General features: G+C 53.7%; 1 protein-coding gene across 2 annotated transcripts in view; it reads left to right on the top strand.

Annotated features, from left to right (window-relative positions):
- Positions 1-13,567, top strand: part of RASSF5 (Ras association domain family member 5) — a 28,670-nt gene that overhangs the window by 11,939 nt on the left and 3,164 nt on the right. The window contains exons 1-4 of one of the 2 annotated variants that reach the window (XM_071578940.1): positions 1,263-2,163; positions 10,899-11,012; positions 11,781-12,078; positions 12,445-12,560. In XM_071578940.1, coding sequence (XP_071435041.1) covers positions 2,044-2,163; positions 10,899-11,012; positions 11,781-12,078; positions 12,445-12,560 — 648 coding nt within the window. In that variant the 5' untranslated portion in view covers positions 1,263-2,043. Of the gene's footprint in view, positions 1-1,262; positions 2,164-10,898; positions 11,013-11,780; positions 12,079-12,444; positions 12,561-13,567 lie in introns of those variants that run through there. The other variant, XM_071578939.1, reaches the window with a different exon arrangement.

The raw sequence follows: 13,567 nt of genomic DNA, 5'->3' as shown, positions 1-13,567 counted from the left end.
GTGGAAAACTGACTTTCTTGGAGAATCCCATGGAGCAATGCAGAGGGAGAGCATCCAGCTTCCCATGGGGCTGCACCCTGTGAAACTCCTGGGGCTGAGGCTTCATAGAAGACACCAGTGCTGATCAACACTCACTTTCTGCTTTTGTTGCACATGCTCAATTTGAGGCTTTTTCTCTTCTAAATATATCCCTGTGGAGCAGAGGGGGCTGTGCTGCTGCAGGAGGACTCTGCTGCTAAGAGCATGGCTTATTTATTCACTCTGTTACCAGTTGCTTTGTAAATAAGCCACTTGGATTCTTGCCTTCCTCTTTTTGAGATGCAGATGTTGCCTCCTCCCTCCAGTCTTTTGCCTTCTACATCTCGGTTTGTATTCATGGGATGCTGCTGGCAGTGGGGCAGGGAACTATCAAAGGCTGGTAGTAATTTAAGTCCTTCAACCAACAGATACAGATGGAAGGGTTTGGAGCACCATCTGCAACCTATCGAGGCAGGAAGAGGGTTTTGTGCTGGATGGTGGCTTGTGTGAAGGTCTTACAGCCCTTTTGGAGGAGCAGGTTAGATGAGGTATTAGGAAGAAATGCTTCCCTGTGAGGTTGGTGAAGCACTGACATGGGTTGCCCAGAAAAGCTTTGGATTCCCCATCCCTGGGAGTGTTCAAGGCCAGGGCTCAGAGCAGCCTGGGCTGGTGGAAGGTGTACCTGCCCATGGCAGGGAGTGGAATGAGATGAACTTCAAGGTGCCTCCCAAACCAAACCTTTCTGTACTCTCAGGCCTCGTTCTCTCTTCCATTTCTGAAGTGTGGTGAAGAATTCTTGGCACATGTGTTAATACTGCATTGCCTCAGCAGAGGCTTTTATAACAGCGTGTCAGGCTTTGCTTCAGTCCCCTCTACCTGCTCATGAATCCATGTTTTCAGGTGGGTGTGGACAGCCTGTGCTGGGATGTGCTCCCCATGGATGCACAGACCCTGTGGAGGATGAAAAGCCTGTGGGGAGCACAGCCCTTCCCCTGTCTGGCTCCAGAAATACCTGTGATCTTCACCAAGCAGGAAGGTCACAGCTGCTTTAGGAGCTGCTGGGTAAATCCCAGGGTGTTGTTGGGATGGTGGCAGCTCTGGAGGGCATGTGGAGAGAGGCAGGGGGCAGGCAGTGGGGCAGTGCTGAGCTGGTTCCTGCAGGGCTGTGGGGGGTGAGGGGAACAGGGGTGATGCTGTTGCTCTCAGCCTCTTTCCAAGCCAACACAACATTTTCATCAGTCTGGAGCTCCTTATGAACAGGACCCAGGAGCTGAACAGCTTTTTTTTTCTGGGCTGCAGTCGAAGCTGCCTCATCTGGGTGCCAGTGCAGCTGAATTGCTCCTGCTGCTCTAAAATTACCTGCAGAGCAGAGAGGCACAGTGTGATGGCCAGGGGGCTCTGAGACCCTGAGGAGGTTCTGGGGCTGCACCCTCGCCAGCCTCCCCCTTCCCCACCACCTTTAGGTCCAGCCTGGGCTTCATTCTCAAAGACAGGCAGCTCCCGAGGACGTGCTAGAAGGAACGGAGCAACGCCCAGCCCTCCCTGGCGATGTGTTTGGGGTCACAGAGGTGGTGCCAGGGGTCTCCAGGGACCGGGCAGTGCCCAGCACCTCGATGAGAGAGGGGTGAGAAATTCTGCAAGAGGAAGTGGCGGGGCTGCGCAGAGCAGGGAGGCGAGGGCAGGAAGGGGAGGCGATGCTGCTGCTGCGGGCCGGGAGCAGGACGAGCCGGCGGGCAGCGAGCGGAGCCGGGCGCGCTGCCCCTTCCATGCCACCCCAGCGCCGCTGCGCAGGGAGGCGGGCGGAGGAGGAGAGGCGAGGGAAGGGTTACCCGGCACGGCTGCCTCTTACAGAGAAATAGCTCGGCTGGCTCTGGAGGATGAGCACAAGGAGCTGCCGCAGATAAAGCGCCGGCGAGCTGAGGATGTGAGCGCCGGAGCCGCAGAGGGGACCCCGATGGTCGCCGGCACCCCGAGCCCCCCGGCGACCCCCGAGCGCCCTCCGCCTCTCGCCTCTGCCGGGCTCCCATGACCATCGGCAGCAGCATGAGCAGCGGCTACTGCAGTTTGGATGAAGACCTCGAGGATTGCTTTTTCACGGCAAAAACCTCGTTTTTCCGCAGCGCGCAGAGCAAGGTCCCTGCCAAGGTAACAGCTGAGAACTAGTGATGTGCAGGGCGGGGGGCACCGCGGACGGGGAGGTCGCTGTGCCCGCACGTTTGGCTGCGGGTGCTGCCAACATGAGTCGGGGCAGAGCTGCCGAAGGGCTCTCCCCTCTCCTGTGCAGGGGGGTCAGCACTGCTGCAGGTTTTTCTCGGCCATCTCAACCTTTACGCGCCGGGTTTTCCCCTTCCTGGGGGATTCACGCTGGAGGAGCCGGTTTGAAATGTGGTTTTTTCAGCATTAGGTGAGGTGCTGTAGCAGCTCTGCCTTCTGTCAGCCACAGGTCGGGCTGCCAGCCAGGGACCTGTGCTTTGGGCTGGCAAAATCTGCACCACTGCTGAAAACTGTGGATGGGGAGATGGGAAAATACAGCACTAAATGAATCTGTGGACTTATTAGCAGAGTGATGAACGTGATCCTTTTCTGGGCGCCTGAGGCCACGTGCACCTGCCTTGGACAGGGAGAGGGGGTTTGCTGGGCAGTGTTTCACCCCAGGGTGAGATTTCTGCCTCAGTAACATTGACAAGGCTGCTTCGTGGGTTTTAAGTGTTTATTTAAATCAAATTTAAAATCTCTGTCATGAACTTTGGGGCCCCAACCAGGACTGAGCATAAAAGGAGAAGGCGCTGCTGCGGAAGTGGGGGGTTCACACGAGAGCAAGAGCCCTGCAGCTCCCAGAGGGCAAATGTGGCCCAGGGAGCAGCTTTCTCACTTCAAATTCCCCTGTAAACCACCAGCACTGGTGCTCTCCTGTTCAGGCTCTGCTGTGCTTTCACCTCAGGCTGCAGAGCTGCAATCCTCACCAGGAGCTTTGGGGTTCAGCCTCCTGCAGTCTGAGGGCTCTGCCCTTGTCTGCTTGGGAAGGGGAGGATGCTCTGGGGGAAGAGCTTCAGTCAACTGGGAATTTTATTTTAATTTCTCTGAGGAAACACTCCCCTGGGTTTAAGGTGGGATATTCCCTGCTAGCCTTTCACTATGATTAACCAACACGTACAGTTGGTTTTTAAATGTCATTTGATGATTCATTTGTGTAGGAGATGTAAGAGATTGGGGTGCTGGTGCAGCCAGTGCTGCTCTGTCAGAGCCAGGGCAATGCAGATCCTCAGGTACCTCTGCAAAGGAGCCTGATGCTGCTGGTGCTGGGCAGTTCTCCCTCTCAGAGGGACTGGGGGCTGCTGCAGCCTCTTTTCCCACCTCTGACCAGTGTGGGTGCTGACAGAGAAGATGGAGCCCTTGGGGGTTTGGTGTTATGGGGAGGAAATGGTTCCTGTGAGTGAAAAAAAAAACCCAACCCACACAAGATGTGCTGCTTGGTGTTGTGTAATGTGTGGAGACAGGTCCTCGTGTGTCTCCAGCTAGAGGTGGAAACCACCGTCAGGCCTTGGGGGAAGAAGGTTTTGGGGGGTTCATGGCGTGCTGGGGGTTTGGTGGTCCTGCAGGAGGAGGAGGAGGTGGTGGTGGACATCTCCTCTGGGTTTTCATCCACTCCCTGTCCCCCCTCTTTAATTTGGCTCCTTAATTAAGAGATATTATTGAATGTGGAACATTTCCACCACTGCAAGAGCTGCGTGTGGCCACAACTTTGTTTTTCACCAAGTACAGTCCCAGCCAAAAAATGTCAGCTTAGACCCAAAAGTGAGTTAACCTGATGGGTGTCTTTGGGAATGGTGATGTTTGGCCATCCTTAGATGACCAGGAAGGATTCCTGAGCCCAGGAAGCACAACGTGGCAATCACCAGCCCATGGGCATGCCCTGCACTGGGCAGGAGGAAGCTGAATATGGATAACTTCGGGATGTCTTGAAAGACCTGGGAGACATCTTTGTGGAGAAAATGGTGGGGAGGGGGGGCAGAGGACATACAGACCTCCAGTCACTTAAAAAATAGAGTAGAATTTGATCTCTATGATTGCAGAAATGATTTTTCTGATTGAAATAACTGTAATACTCTGAAGAGCCTCTTTCTAGGATTGCTGTAATTCCATTTTATTTTCAGAACCATCAATGCAATCACTCTTCATTAGCAAAGAACTGGTTTAGATCTCAGATGTGACCTCATCCCTGGAGATCCATTATTAGGCATTTTCAGGCTCTCCAGCTGAGTGGCTTCAGTGGCTTCTGCCTGAAGTCTGATTGCTTAAAACTCTGCAGAACTGCTCTTGGAGTGGCTGCTGGGACAGGGGCAAGTGCCTGTGCAGGGACAGAAAACACAGCAGGGACAGCACCTCAGCAGGGGCTGGATGGGGTGATCTCCAAGATCTCCTCCAACCTTGGACAGACCGTACAGACCCAGAACTGGCTGGTCATCTGTGCAGGTGTGTGGGGTGCAGGTACCCAGCAGGTGTTGATGTTGGTGTTGGGTGGGCAAAGTGGGCATCTCCTGCCTGGTGCAATGCAGAGGAGCCAGAGCCCAGGGACTAGTTCAGGGACATCTCCTTGGTCTCTTGTCTCTGTTCTGCAGAGTGCATTGATTTCCAGAGAGGAGGCAGGTGCAGTCTGGCTGTAGGGGTGGCCTTGGGGCACCTCAGTGGGGAGATGGAGAAGAGGCTGGTTTTGGCCCTGCAAGGCTGTGACCAGGTCCCACTGTCTGCCCCTGGGGATCAGCAGATCCCTCTGCTCCACCATCCATGCTGGGGCCTCTGTGCACACAGACACTGGTGTGGTTGTGCAGCCCTGGGGTCCTGTCCAGCCCAGACCCCCCTGAGATGCAGCTCCTTGTGAGGACCTTCTCAGCTCTTACTGCTGAGCAGAGATATGGCAGGAAAAACGGTTTCTAAGTGAAATCTCCATGGCAATCCAAACACTGAGCCCATCTTCACTTGCTCTAACCTCTGAAATGCAGCAACCATCCCTCTCCCTTCCTCTGGAGATGCACAGCTCTCTTATCTTCTGCCTTTTCCTCTGAACCTCAAAGTAAACTGCAGCCTCTCATTTGAGTCTCTCAAAGGGAGTGAAATGTTGGGGGTATTTAGGGGTTTTGGGGGGGTTTTCTTTGGTCCAAATCTGTTGTATGATTCTCTCCCCTGCCTGTCTGTGCTGGAGCAGTGGATCCTTTCCCAACATAGTGCTGTGAACTGTGGGAGTGGGTGGTGAAGGGGAAGTGTTGGGTGTTGAGCAGTGATGGAGAGCTCTGTGAGAGCAGAGATGTCCCAGCTCTGGTGACTGCCTTGGCCTCAGTTTCTCCCAGCTGTCATCACTCCCTGCTGCAGCTGGATTTACAGTCCTGAGCTGCTGCTTCTCGTGTTTCTGGCTCAAACTTGAGGCACTCACATTTATTTGCATCCTTTGGGATGCAGTGTGATTGTGGTCACAGGATGTGAGCTGGTGGTGCTTCTCTGAACTGTGGCTCTGTGGCCAGCAGCACTCAGACATGATCTCCAGGGTTTACTTTCTGCTATTTTAAGACAAATTTTTCCTTAATAAGCAGGAGAATTGAGGATTGATGCCCTGAGTTGTAAAATCCCTTCAGAAGAGATCTTTGAAATACTCTTGCAGTCTGAATACAGAAGCCAAAGGGGGAATTTGGGCTGTGTTTTTGGGAATGCAAGTTGCCACAGTGTGGCTGATGGAAATGGTGATGGAGCTGTGCCTGAGCACACCAGGGAGGGCTGGGCCACTCCTGCCTCGAGATAAGAATCAATGCCAAGAGTGTGGTGATGTTGGGCCAGATCCATCTCCACTGGGCTGCTCTTCAAATTCATTAACTAAATAGCTGGTGAGGAGAACTGGCTGGGAGTGAAGGGACAGGGCTGGTGTCCCTGAGCCTGGTTTGGGGCTGCAGGGAAGTGGCCCTTGCTCCAGGGAATGTCCCAGGGAGGTGCACACTCAGACCTTCTACCTACTGTGCCTTTCCATGTCTGGTTTGGTGATGAAGCTGGTGGCAAAGACCAGCATGATGAGCTGCTGGTGTTGCACCTCTTGAGCTGTGCATCCAAGTAGTTACCACACACCAGCTCCTCAGTGCCAACTGGGGCTGTGGTGGAGCCATGGGAGAGGGCACCATCCATCCACACTGCTGAAGGGGCATCAGAAAGCTCCTGGGTCCCACCTAGAGCTGTTATTCCCAACATAGTGCAGAGCTGCTGCCTTGTCTTCCTTTGAAAAAGGTTTTTAAGTTGGGGGTTGACTTTGGGCAGGAGAGAGGCTGTAGGGAGGGTGCTCTTTGACTGGAGGTGGAATGTGTTTCTCCTTGCAAACTGATAAATGGAAATATCTGTCACAGAGGCTTCATTGTTGTCTCTCTTGGCTGAGAATCCTTTGGAGAGTGTCACCACAATCACCATGGCCTGTGGGTCTTCCAGAAGAGCCTGTCACAAGCTCATGGCTCATTAGCTGAGTGGTGGCTTGCAAAGAGGGGGTGGGTGTGGGGAACTCTTGGGGGCAGTGGCTGCCCAAGCCCTGGGGGCTGGGCTTTGTGCACCAGGAGCTGGGCAGCCTTTATCCCACCGAGCATTAGCCCAAGTGCCAGATGAGGCTCAAGGCATTTCTTACAACTCTTTTTTCTTACAACAGAAGGATAATGTAGGTTATGGAAGGGAGCCAGTGTGCAGGGGGAGGACATGGGCAGGGACCTGTCCTGCTGCAGATGCCTCAGGTCACCTGCAGTCTGTGCCTGTGTCCCTGCAGGTCTGCCAGTTATTTTATGGCAGCATCACAGAGGCTGGCAAACCCCTCAGTTGCTGAGTTTAAACTCAGGCAGTGAGCTGACAGCATATTTAACCTCTGGCACCTACAGCCATGCCCTGTTCTGCAGCAGGGCTTTAATGGAGCAGGTGTGGAGCCATCCTGGCAGCTCCAGCCTTCCCATCCCCTTCCTGCCAGTCGCACAGGAGGGTGGCACAATGGAATGTGCTGCTTTTGCAGGCTGGCACACAGATGTCATGTTGGGAGGCCACAGGGCCAGGTGATCCCCAAGGATGGCTGGGGCTGCTCTTCCCTGTTTTCCCTCCAGGAAAGCTGCAGGCCCAGCAGTGCCTGTGGGGTTCAGGTGCAGGCAGAGGTACCGAGCTGTTGTTTTGTTAAGAGTTTGTTTCATCCTGTCCCAGTGCAACAGGAAATGTGGCAACGGTTTATGGTTAAAGCTTCTGTTTTTCTTCCTTTAGCCACAATTGCAGATTCTGCACCAGAAACTTTGCACAACAGGAGGTCAGGGTAGATTTGTGAAGGGCAAGAAGTGGCTGATCTAATCATACATGGAGGAAGGAGCTGCACTTCTCCTCTCAGGCTGTGGCTGCCCTTCCCAGGGCTCCCCCACAAGGGGCTGGTGCTGCTGGCCTGGTTTGGGTCTCACTCACAGGCAGGTTTTGGTCTGTAAGACAGAAAAGCAGAGTCTCCAGCCATGGGGAGTGCAGGATTGGAATGGATGGGTGGTTCCTGCTGGGGCATCATGGTGAGGTGAGACCTGAGCATCGCTGCCATGAATGGCAGGAAGAGGTGAAGGCTTGAGACCTTTTAGCCCTTTATAGTCCCACAGGGCTCCCCCAGCCCTAAATAGCTGCTGGAGCTGAGATGGTCCCACTCTGCATCCTGTGGGACAGCTTTTCTCCCATGGCCTCATTGCTTGGCCACAGCTGGAGCGTGTCCCTTGGGTTTCACCTGCTCTGTCCTGTGCACTGTGCTGGGATGGAAAGAGATTGTTGAAGCTTCCTTTCCCTTCAGTGGGAGAGTGGTGAGCTGGCAGGGGGCTGGGCAAGCCGTGAGAGCAGCAGGTACATCTGCTCTGCCCAGATGTGTGCGTGGGAGGGCAGGACAGCAGAGTCTGGGCAGTGGTTTGTTGGTGGAGATGTGTGGTGACATGGTGTGAGTGTCATCATGACGTGTCCTGAGCCAGGCTGCCTCCTGCTGTCAGTGGTTTAGGTTTCTTGGAACCCAGAGCCCTTCTCATCTGCCTGGTGCCTGCTGTGAATCCCTGGGGCCCAGAACTGCTCCAGGCTCATGTGGCCCTGGGTGCTCCGTGTGTCCTCCATGGAAACCGGGTGGCACCAGCGCACGAGCTGCTCTGATGGCTCTGGATTGTTGGCACTCACCGTGTCCCTCAGCTGGAAACAACACGGCAGGGGAGGGGCTGGCCCTGCTGGGGAGAAGCAAATTGCAGTGACAGGGACAGGCTGAGCTGCTATGGATGGATGGATGGATGGATGGATGGAGGGATGGATGGATGGATGGAGGGATGGATGGAGGGATGGATGGATGGATGGAGGGGTGGATGGATGGATGGATGGAGGGGTGAATGGATGGATGGAGGGGTGGATGGATGGATGGATGGATGGATGGATGGATGGATGGATGGATGGATGGATGGATGGAGGGGTGGTTGGGCGGATGGGTGCTGGTCTGTGCCAGGCTGTGTTTGTGCCATGGATGATGTGTGTGAGGGTGCACAGCCTTAGCCCTCAGCTCTGCTGTGCAGCTCCAAGTCTCTGCATGCAGGAGAGGGTGGTCCCGGGGTCTCTGGGCTGGCTGGCTCTGTGGCTGGGGTGGGGTCAGTCCTGGGGGGGGCAGCACAGCTGGGTCTGTCTCAGCACTGTGAAATGGGTGACATGAGGAAGTGCAGGGTTTCTGAGAGCTCCTCGTCTGTTAACTTAAAGGGAAGGGATTTTTTTGTTGTTTTTTTTTTACTTTTTTTTTCTTTTTTCCCCCCAGTGCTACTTTTGAAAATCTCAACCCTTGGCATTGTTTTTAAAGGCTCCCCTGCCAGCCCAGCTCCTTTGTGCAGCCACACAAGAGCTGCTGCAGTCAATATATCACAGTGCAGCACGTGCTGAAGGACTTTGACAAACTGTGGGGTGGAAATTGCCATAATGATCAGTGGATATTTATGTGCAATTCCTAAATACCCCAGAATACTTGGCATTTATTTTCATAGAACAACACAATGGTTTGGCCTGGAAGAGAATTTAAAGCCCATCTGCCATGGACAGGGACACCTTCCACTATCCCAGGTTGCTCCAAGCCCCGTCCAACCTGGCCTTGGACACTTCCAGGGATGGAGCAGCCACAGCTTCTCTGGACAACCTGTTCAAGGAAGGCCCTGGACAAGGAGACTGTAGCACATTGTCAGTGTTCTCCCTTGGGTTACTGCTCCAGGTCAGTGTTTTGAGAGGTCTCGTGCTGTTTGCTCGTCTCCAGCGGAAATTGTGAAATTGTGACCTGACATTTGGGATTTGTTTGAATGAATTTGGAGCTCTTCAGTCCCAAGACTGCAGATGTCTTGCCAGATTGCAACCAGGGTCTCAGTTTGTCCTGTGCTTGACTCTTCTCCTAAAAGAAATATCATGGGTAGCCTTGGGCAATATTGGCTTATTTACAGCTTGCTGCATCCTTGTCTTGTGTGCTCTGGAGCTGCCTGGGAAGAGACAAGCTTTGCTCCCAAAGCTGCCTTTTCTTCCCCCCTTTTTTTTTTGTTGTCAGAGGTTGCAGTTTTCATTCTGAGCCTTCCTGGCCTTGATGGCACATCCCTTCACGCTTTCTGCTCTCTGCTAATGCCAACTTCTGAGCAAGCCCACATAAAATCTGGGGGCACTGTGCACACTGTTCCAGGAAGTGCTGGCAAAATGAATTCACAGGCTGTCTCCAGGGAAGGTGGTGAGTTATGGGAAGGCAGCAGAGCTCTGTGCTGGGAGATCCAGCCCACTGAGCATTGCCCAAGACACACATAGGCTTGTCTGCAGCAGATTTAGCAGATAAAGCAGACGGTGCTTTAGAGCTCCTGGATGGGGGAAAACCAGGGAAGGGTTAGATTGGATAGTAGGAAAAACTTCTTCATTGAAAGGGTGGTCAGACATTGGAACAGGCTGCCCATGGAGGTGGTGGAATCATCATCCCTGGAAGTGTTCAGAAGGCCTGTGGATGTGGCATTTGGGAACACAGTTTAGTGCTGAGCATGGCAGTGCTGTGCCAACAGCTGGACTCCATCTCAGTGGTCTTTTCCAACCTTAATCATTCTGTGATTATTCACTGGTGACATTTCCATGGGTGGCCCTCAGGTGAAGCCCACATACATGTCAGAGCTGTTGGTTTTGCCTCCCAAGAGGAAATTGCCCCAAACCCAGTGAGCAGCAGCTCTGTCACCCACCCTGGAACCCACGTGTGGGCAGACGCCAAACAGTTTCTGCCACGGGCTGGGATGCTTTGACTGGGTTTGCAGTGACTGATTTATTAGTCATGCAGCAGTCTTGCTGCTTGTGTGGTATTATTGCTCTGAGCTATAATTTCCACAGCTCTGGACGAGAGCAGTGAGAGATTTAACTTCAGGTTCTGCCTGGGTGAACCCGCCGGGAGCTGCTTGATGAGCATCCTGGGTTTTGGGGAGGCAGAGCCGTGAATATTGGAAATAGGATGCGATTCCTTCCAACTGCATTGCAAGGAGTAAATAAATGCTCACAGGTGCAGGTGGCTTTGCTTTGAAAGTGAGTTTGAAAGGCTGGATTTTTTGCCCAGGTTTGTACTGGGATGTTTTACTGCTCTGTGTCACCAGCTGGTGGGTTTTGTGTCACCCTTCACTGCCTGTTACTGGTGTACAGGGGTGGTTTGGGGGAAGGATGTGGCATCCTGCACATTTGGCCTCCAGGCTGCAGGGACCATCTCCACCTGCGTCATCACTGTGAGTGTGAGCTCAGGATCTGCACAGGCTGTTCCTGCTTTCCCAAGAAAAAGCAGGGCTGAACAGATGGAGTGTTACCCAAGACATAAAGCAGCTAAAGCTCCTCTCTTCTGATTTCAGAATGTAACACAAACAGTAGAAGAAGAAAAGCCCGAGCCTCCGACCATCCAGGAGATCAAACAGAAGATTGAAAAATACAATGCAAAGGTCACAAACTGCCTGTTGATGAAGCTGGTACGTACTGGGCTGGTTTTACCTCATACACAGAGTCTGGTGCTGGTTTCTCTGGGCTGTGAACTGGGCCAGCCTGTGGGGGCAAGAGGGTTTGTGGCTGTTGAGCTGCTTTTCCTCTTGCTTGGCTTTCCCCAGTGACCAACACTCCAGATAACCTTTCCCTGCCTCCATCCCTTCTTCTGGCAGTACTGGCACAGTAATCTCTGGCCAGCCTGTGCTGGCAATGACTGGCCACAAATCCATGAGCCCACGTTGTTCTAGGGGGGATGAGTCATGTGGAACTGGGGCTGTGATGCTGCAGTTCAGCAGCTGTTGCAAAGGGAACTATAAAGTGTATTTAGAAACACAGAATCTTTCTAGAATGAGATGCTTCTCCTCTCTCCACTGCCAGGCTCACTTAAGCAGAGGTCTAAGAACCTTTATCCTGCTGAACAAGAGGGTAGAGGCCTTCCCAGGGCTTTCAAATCCTCACTCAAATGCAACTCATAATTCCACGTAATGATTTCCATGACTGACTCGTAGCAGTTCATTTTGAAGTAAACCAAGATCGCAGAGGAAGGGCTGAGTCAGTGCTGAGGGGAAGGAACAGGAGAAAATCAGTAGTGACTGACCCAAAATAACTGGTCACTTTTTACACGATTAATAAACCCTCCAACTCCCAGCAGTTCTGGGGGAGGCACGTCCTGCTGCAGAGCAGAAAACTCTGGGGAGGGGGAGGCAGGGCTGGAAAGGCTCCCTGAAGCCTGACCTGCCTCTCCTGTGCTTTAGAACGACGATGGGACATACACAGGTTTCATCAAAGTGCACCTGAAGCTGCGCCGGCCCGTGACGGTGCCGGCCGGGATCCGGCCCCAGTCCATCTACGATGCCCTCAGGGAGGTGAACTTGGCTGACATGACTGCCAAGAGAACCTCCTTCTACCTGCCACTGGATGCCATCAAGCAGCTCCACATCTGCAGCACCACCACGGTGAGCGAGGTGATCCAGGGGCTGCTGAAGAAGTTCATGGTGGTGGATAATCCCCAGAAGTTTGCACTTTTCAAGGAGATGCGGAAAGATGGGCAAGGTGAGTTCAGGCCCTCGGACCCACCAGCTTTCCTGTGGCTGAACAGTTTTGCTTTTATTTTGTCTTGCAGAAAGTCTGGTAGGAATCAGTGGGGTCTCAGGCAGGCAAAGTCTACATTCAGGTGAATAAATGGCTGGACCTCCACAGGAGGTGATGCTGCTTCAGTTAATGGGGGATTATGATTTCAGAAGGAGCTGAAACCACCTGAGAGCTTATAGAGATCCTTATGGATCTGTGTTAGAGACTCATCCCTTCACACAATCCTGGGCAGCAGGAACCCTTTCCCCATGCTCCAGCTGACCTCCTGAGCTTTGCTCTGCCCTGGCAGCCATGACCTCAGTGTGGATATTTGCTGTCCCCTTGCAGTGCTCTTCCAGAAGCTCCCTCTCACCGAGTACCCGCTGTACCTGCGGCTGCTGGCAGGCCCCGACACAGACGCGCTGAGCTTCGTGCTGAAGGAAAATGAAACTGGGGAAGTTGAGGTAGGTTGGTGGCTCTTTGCCTTGGTTTTCACATGGATGTTGTGGAGCACGTGGCAGAGCTGGAGGGGGTGTGTGGCAGAGCTGGGGGGGTGCGTGGCAGAGCTGGGGGGTGCGTGGCAGAGCTGGGGGGTGTGTGGCAGAGCTGGGGGCTGTGTGGCAGAGCTGGGGGCTGTGTGGCAGAGCTGGGGTGTGCGTGACAGAGCTGGGAGTGTGCGTGGCAGAGCTGGGAGTGTGCGTGGCAGAGCTGGGAGTGTGCGTGGCAGAGCTGGGGGTGTGCGTGGCAGAGCTGGGGGTGTGCGTGGCAGAGCTGGGTGTGTGTGTGGCAGAGCTAGAGGGGTGCGTGGCAGAGCTGGGGGTGTGCGTGGCAGAGCTGGGGGTGTGTGTGGCAGAGCTGGTGGGGGTGTGTGTCAGAGCTGGGGGGTGTGTGGCAGAGCTGGGGGTGTGTGGCAGAGCTGGAGGGGTGTGTGGCAGAGCTGGGGGGGTGTGTGGCAGAGCTGGGGGGTGTGTGGCAGAGCTGGGGGGGGGTGTGTCAGAGCTGGAGGGGTGGGTGGCAGAGCTGGGGGTGTGTGTGGCAGAGCTGGGGGTGTGTGTGGCAGAGGTGGAGGGGTGTGTGGCAGAGCTGGGGGTGTGTGGCAGAGCTGGGGGTGTGTGCCAGAGGCAGCACAGGTGAAGTGGTGCCATGTAAGAAGGGCTGTTTCCTTTTAGTGGGGCTGGGCTGGCCATTTATTGCTCCTGAATTTTCTGGGGTTTTAAAACCTTTAAACTTGGGCTGTGAAAACACTGAGGCCAGTTTTGATGGCCACCCCACTATCTGTTTATGGGACCCAGCAGTGCCACCCCAGAGTTAATGCTCGCTAATTAGATTAGCTGGATACTATAAATAATACATATAGAATCTATAACACTATTAATAAATAAGCCACTAATTTAAGTGGACTCTCGGGTAACAAATTCACCGTTTTTGGTTGCAATCTTGCTCCCCATCACAGTGAAACAAAATACTGGGA

Source organism: Pithys albifrons, chromosome 28, assembly GCF_047495875.1.
Source record: "Pithys albifrons albifrons isolate INPA30051 chromosome 28, PitAlb_v1, whole genome shotgun sequence".
NCBI lineage: Eukaryota > Metazoa > Chordata > Aves > Passeriformes > Thamnophilidae > Pithys > Pithys albifrons.
The sequence above is the reverse complement of the archived record's forward strand: the minus strand, read 5'-3'. Positions and strand labels throughout refer to the sequence as shown.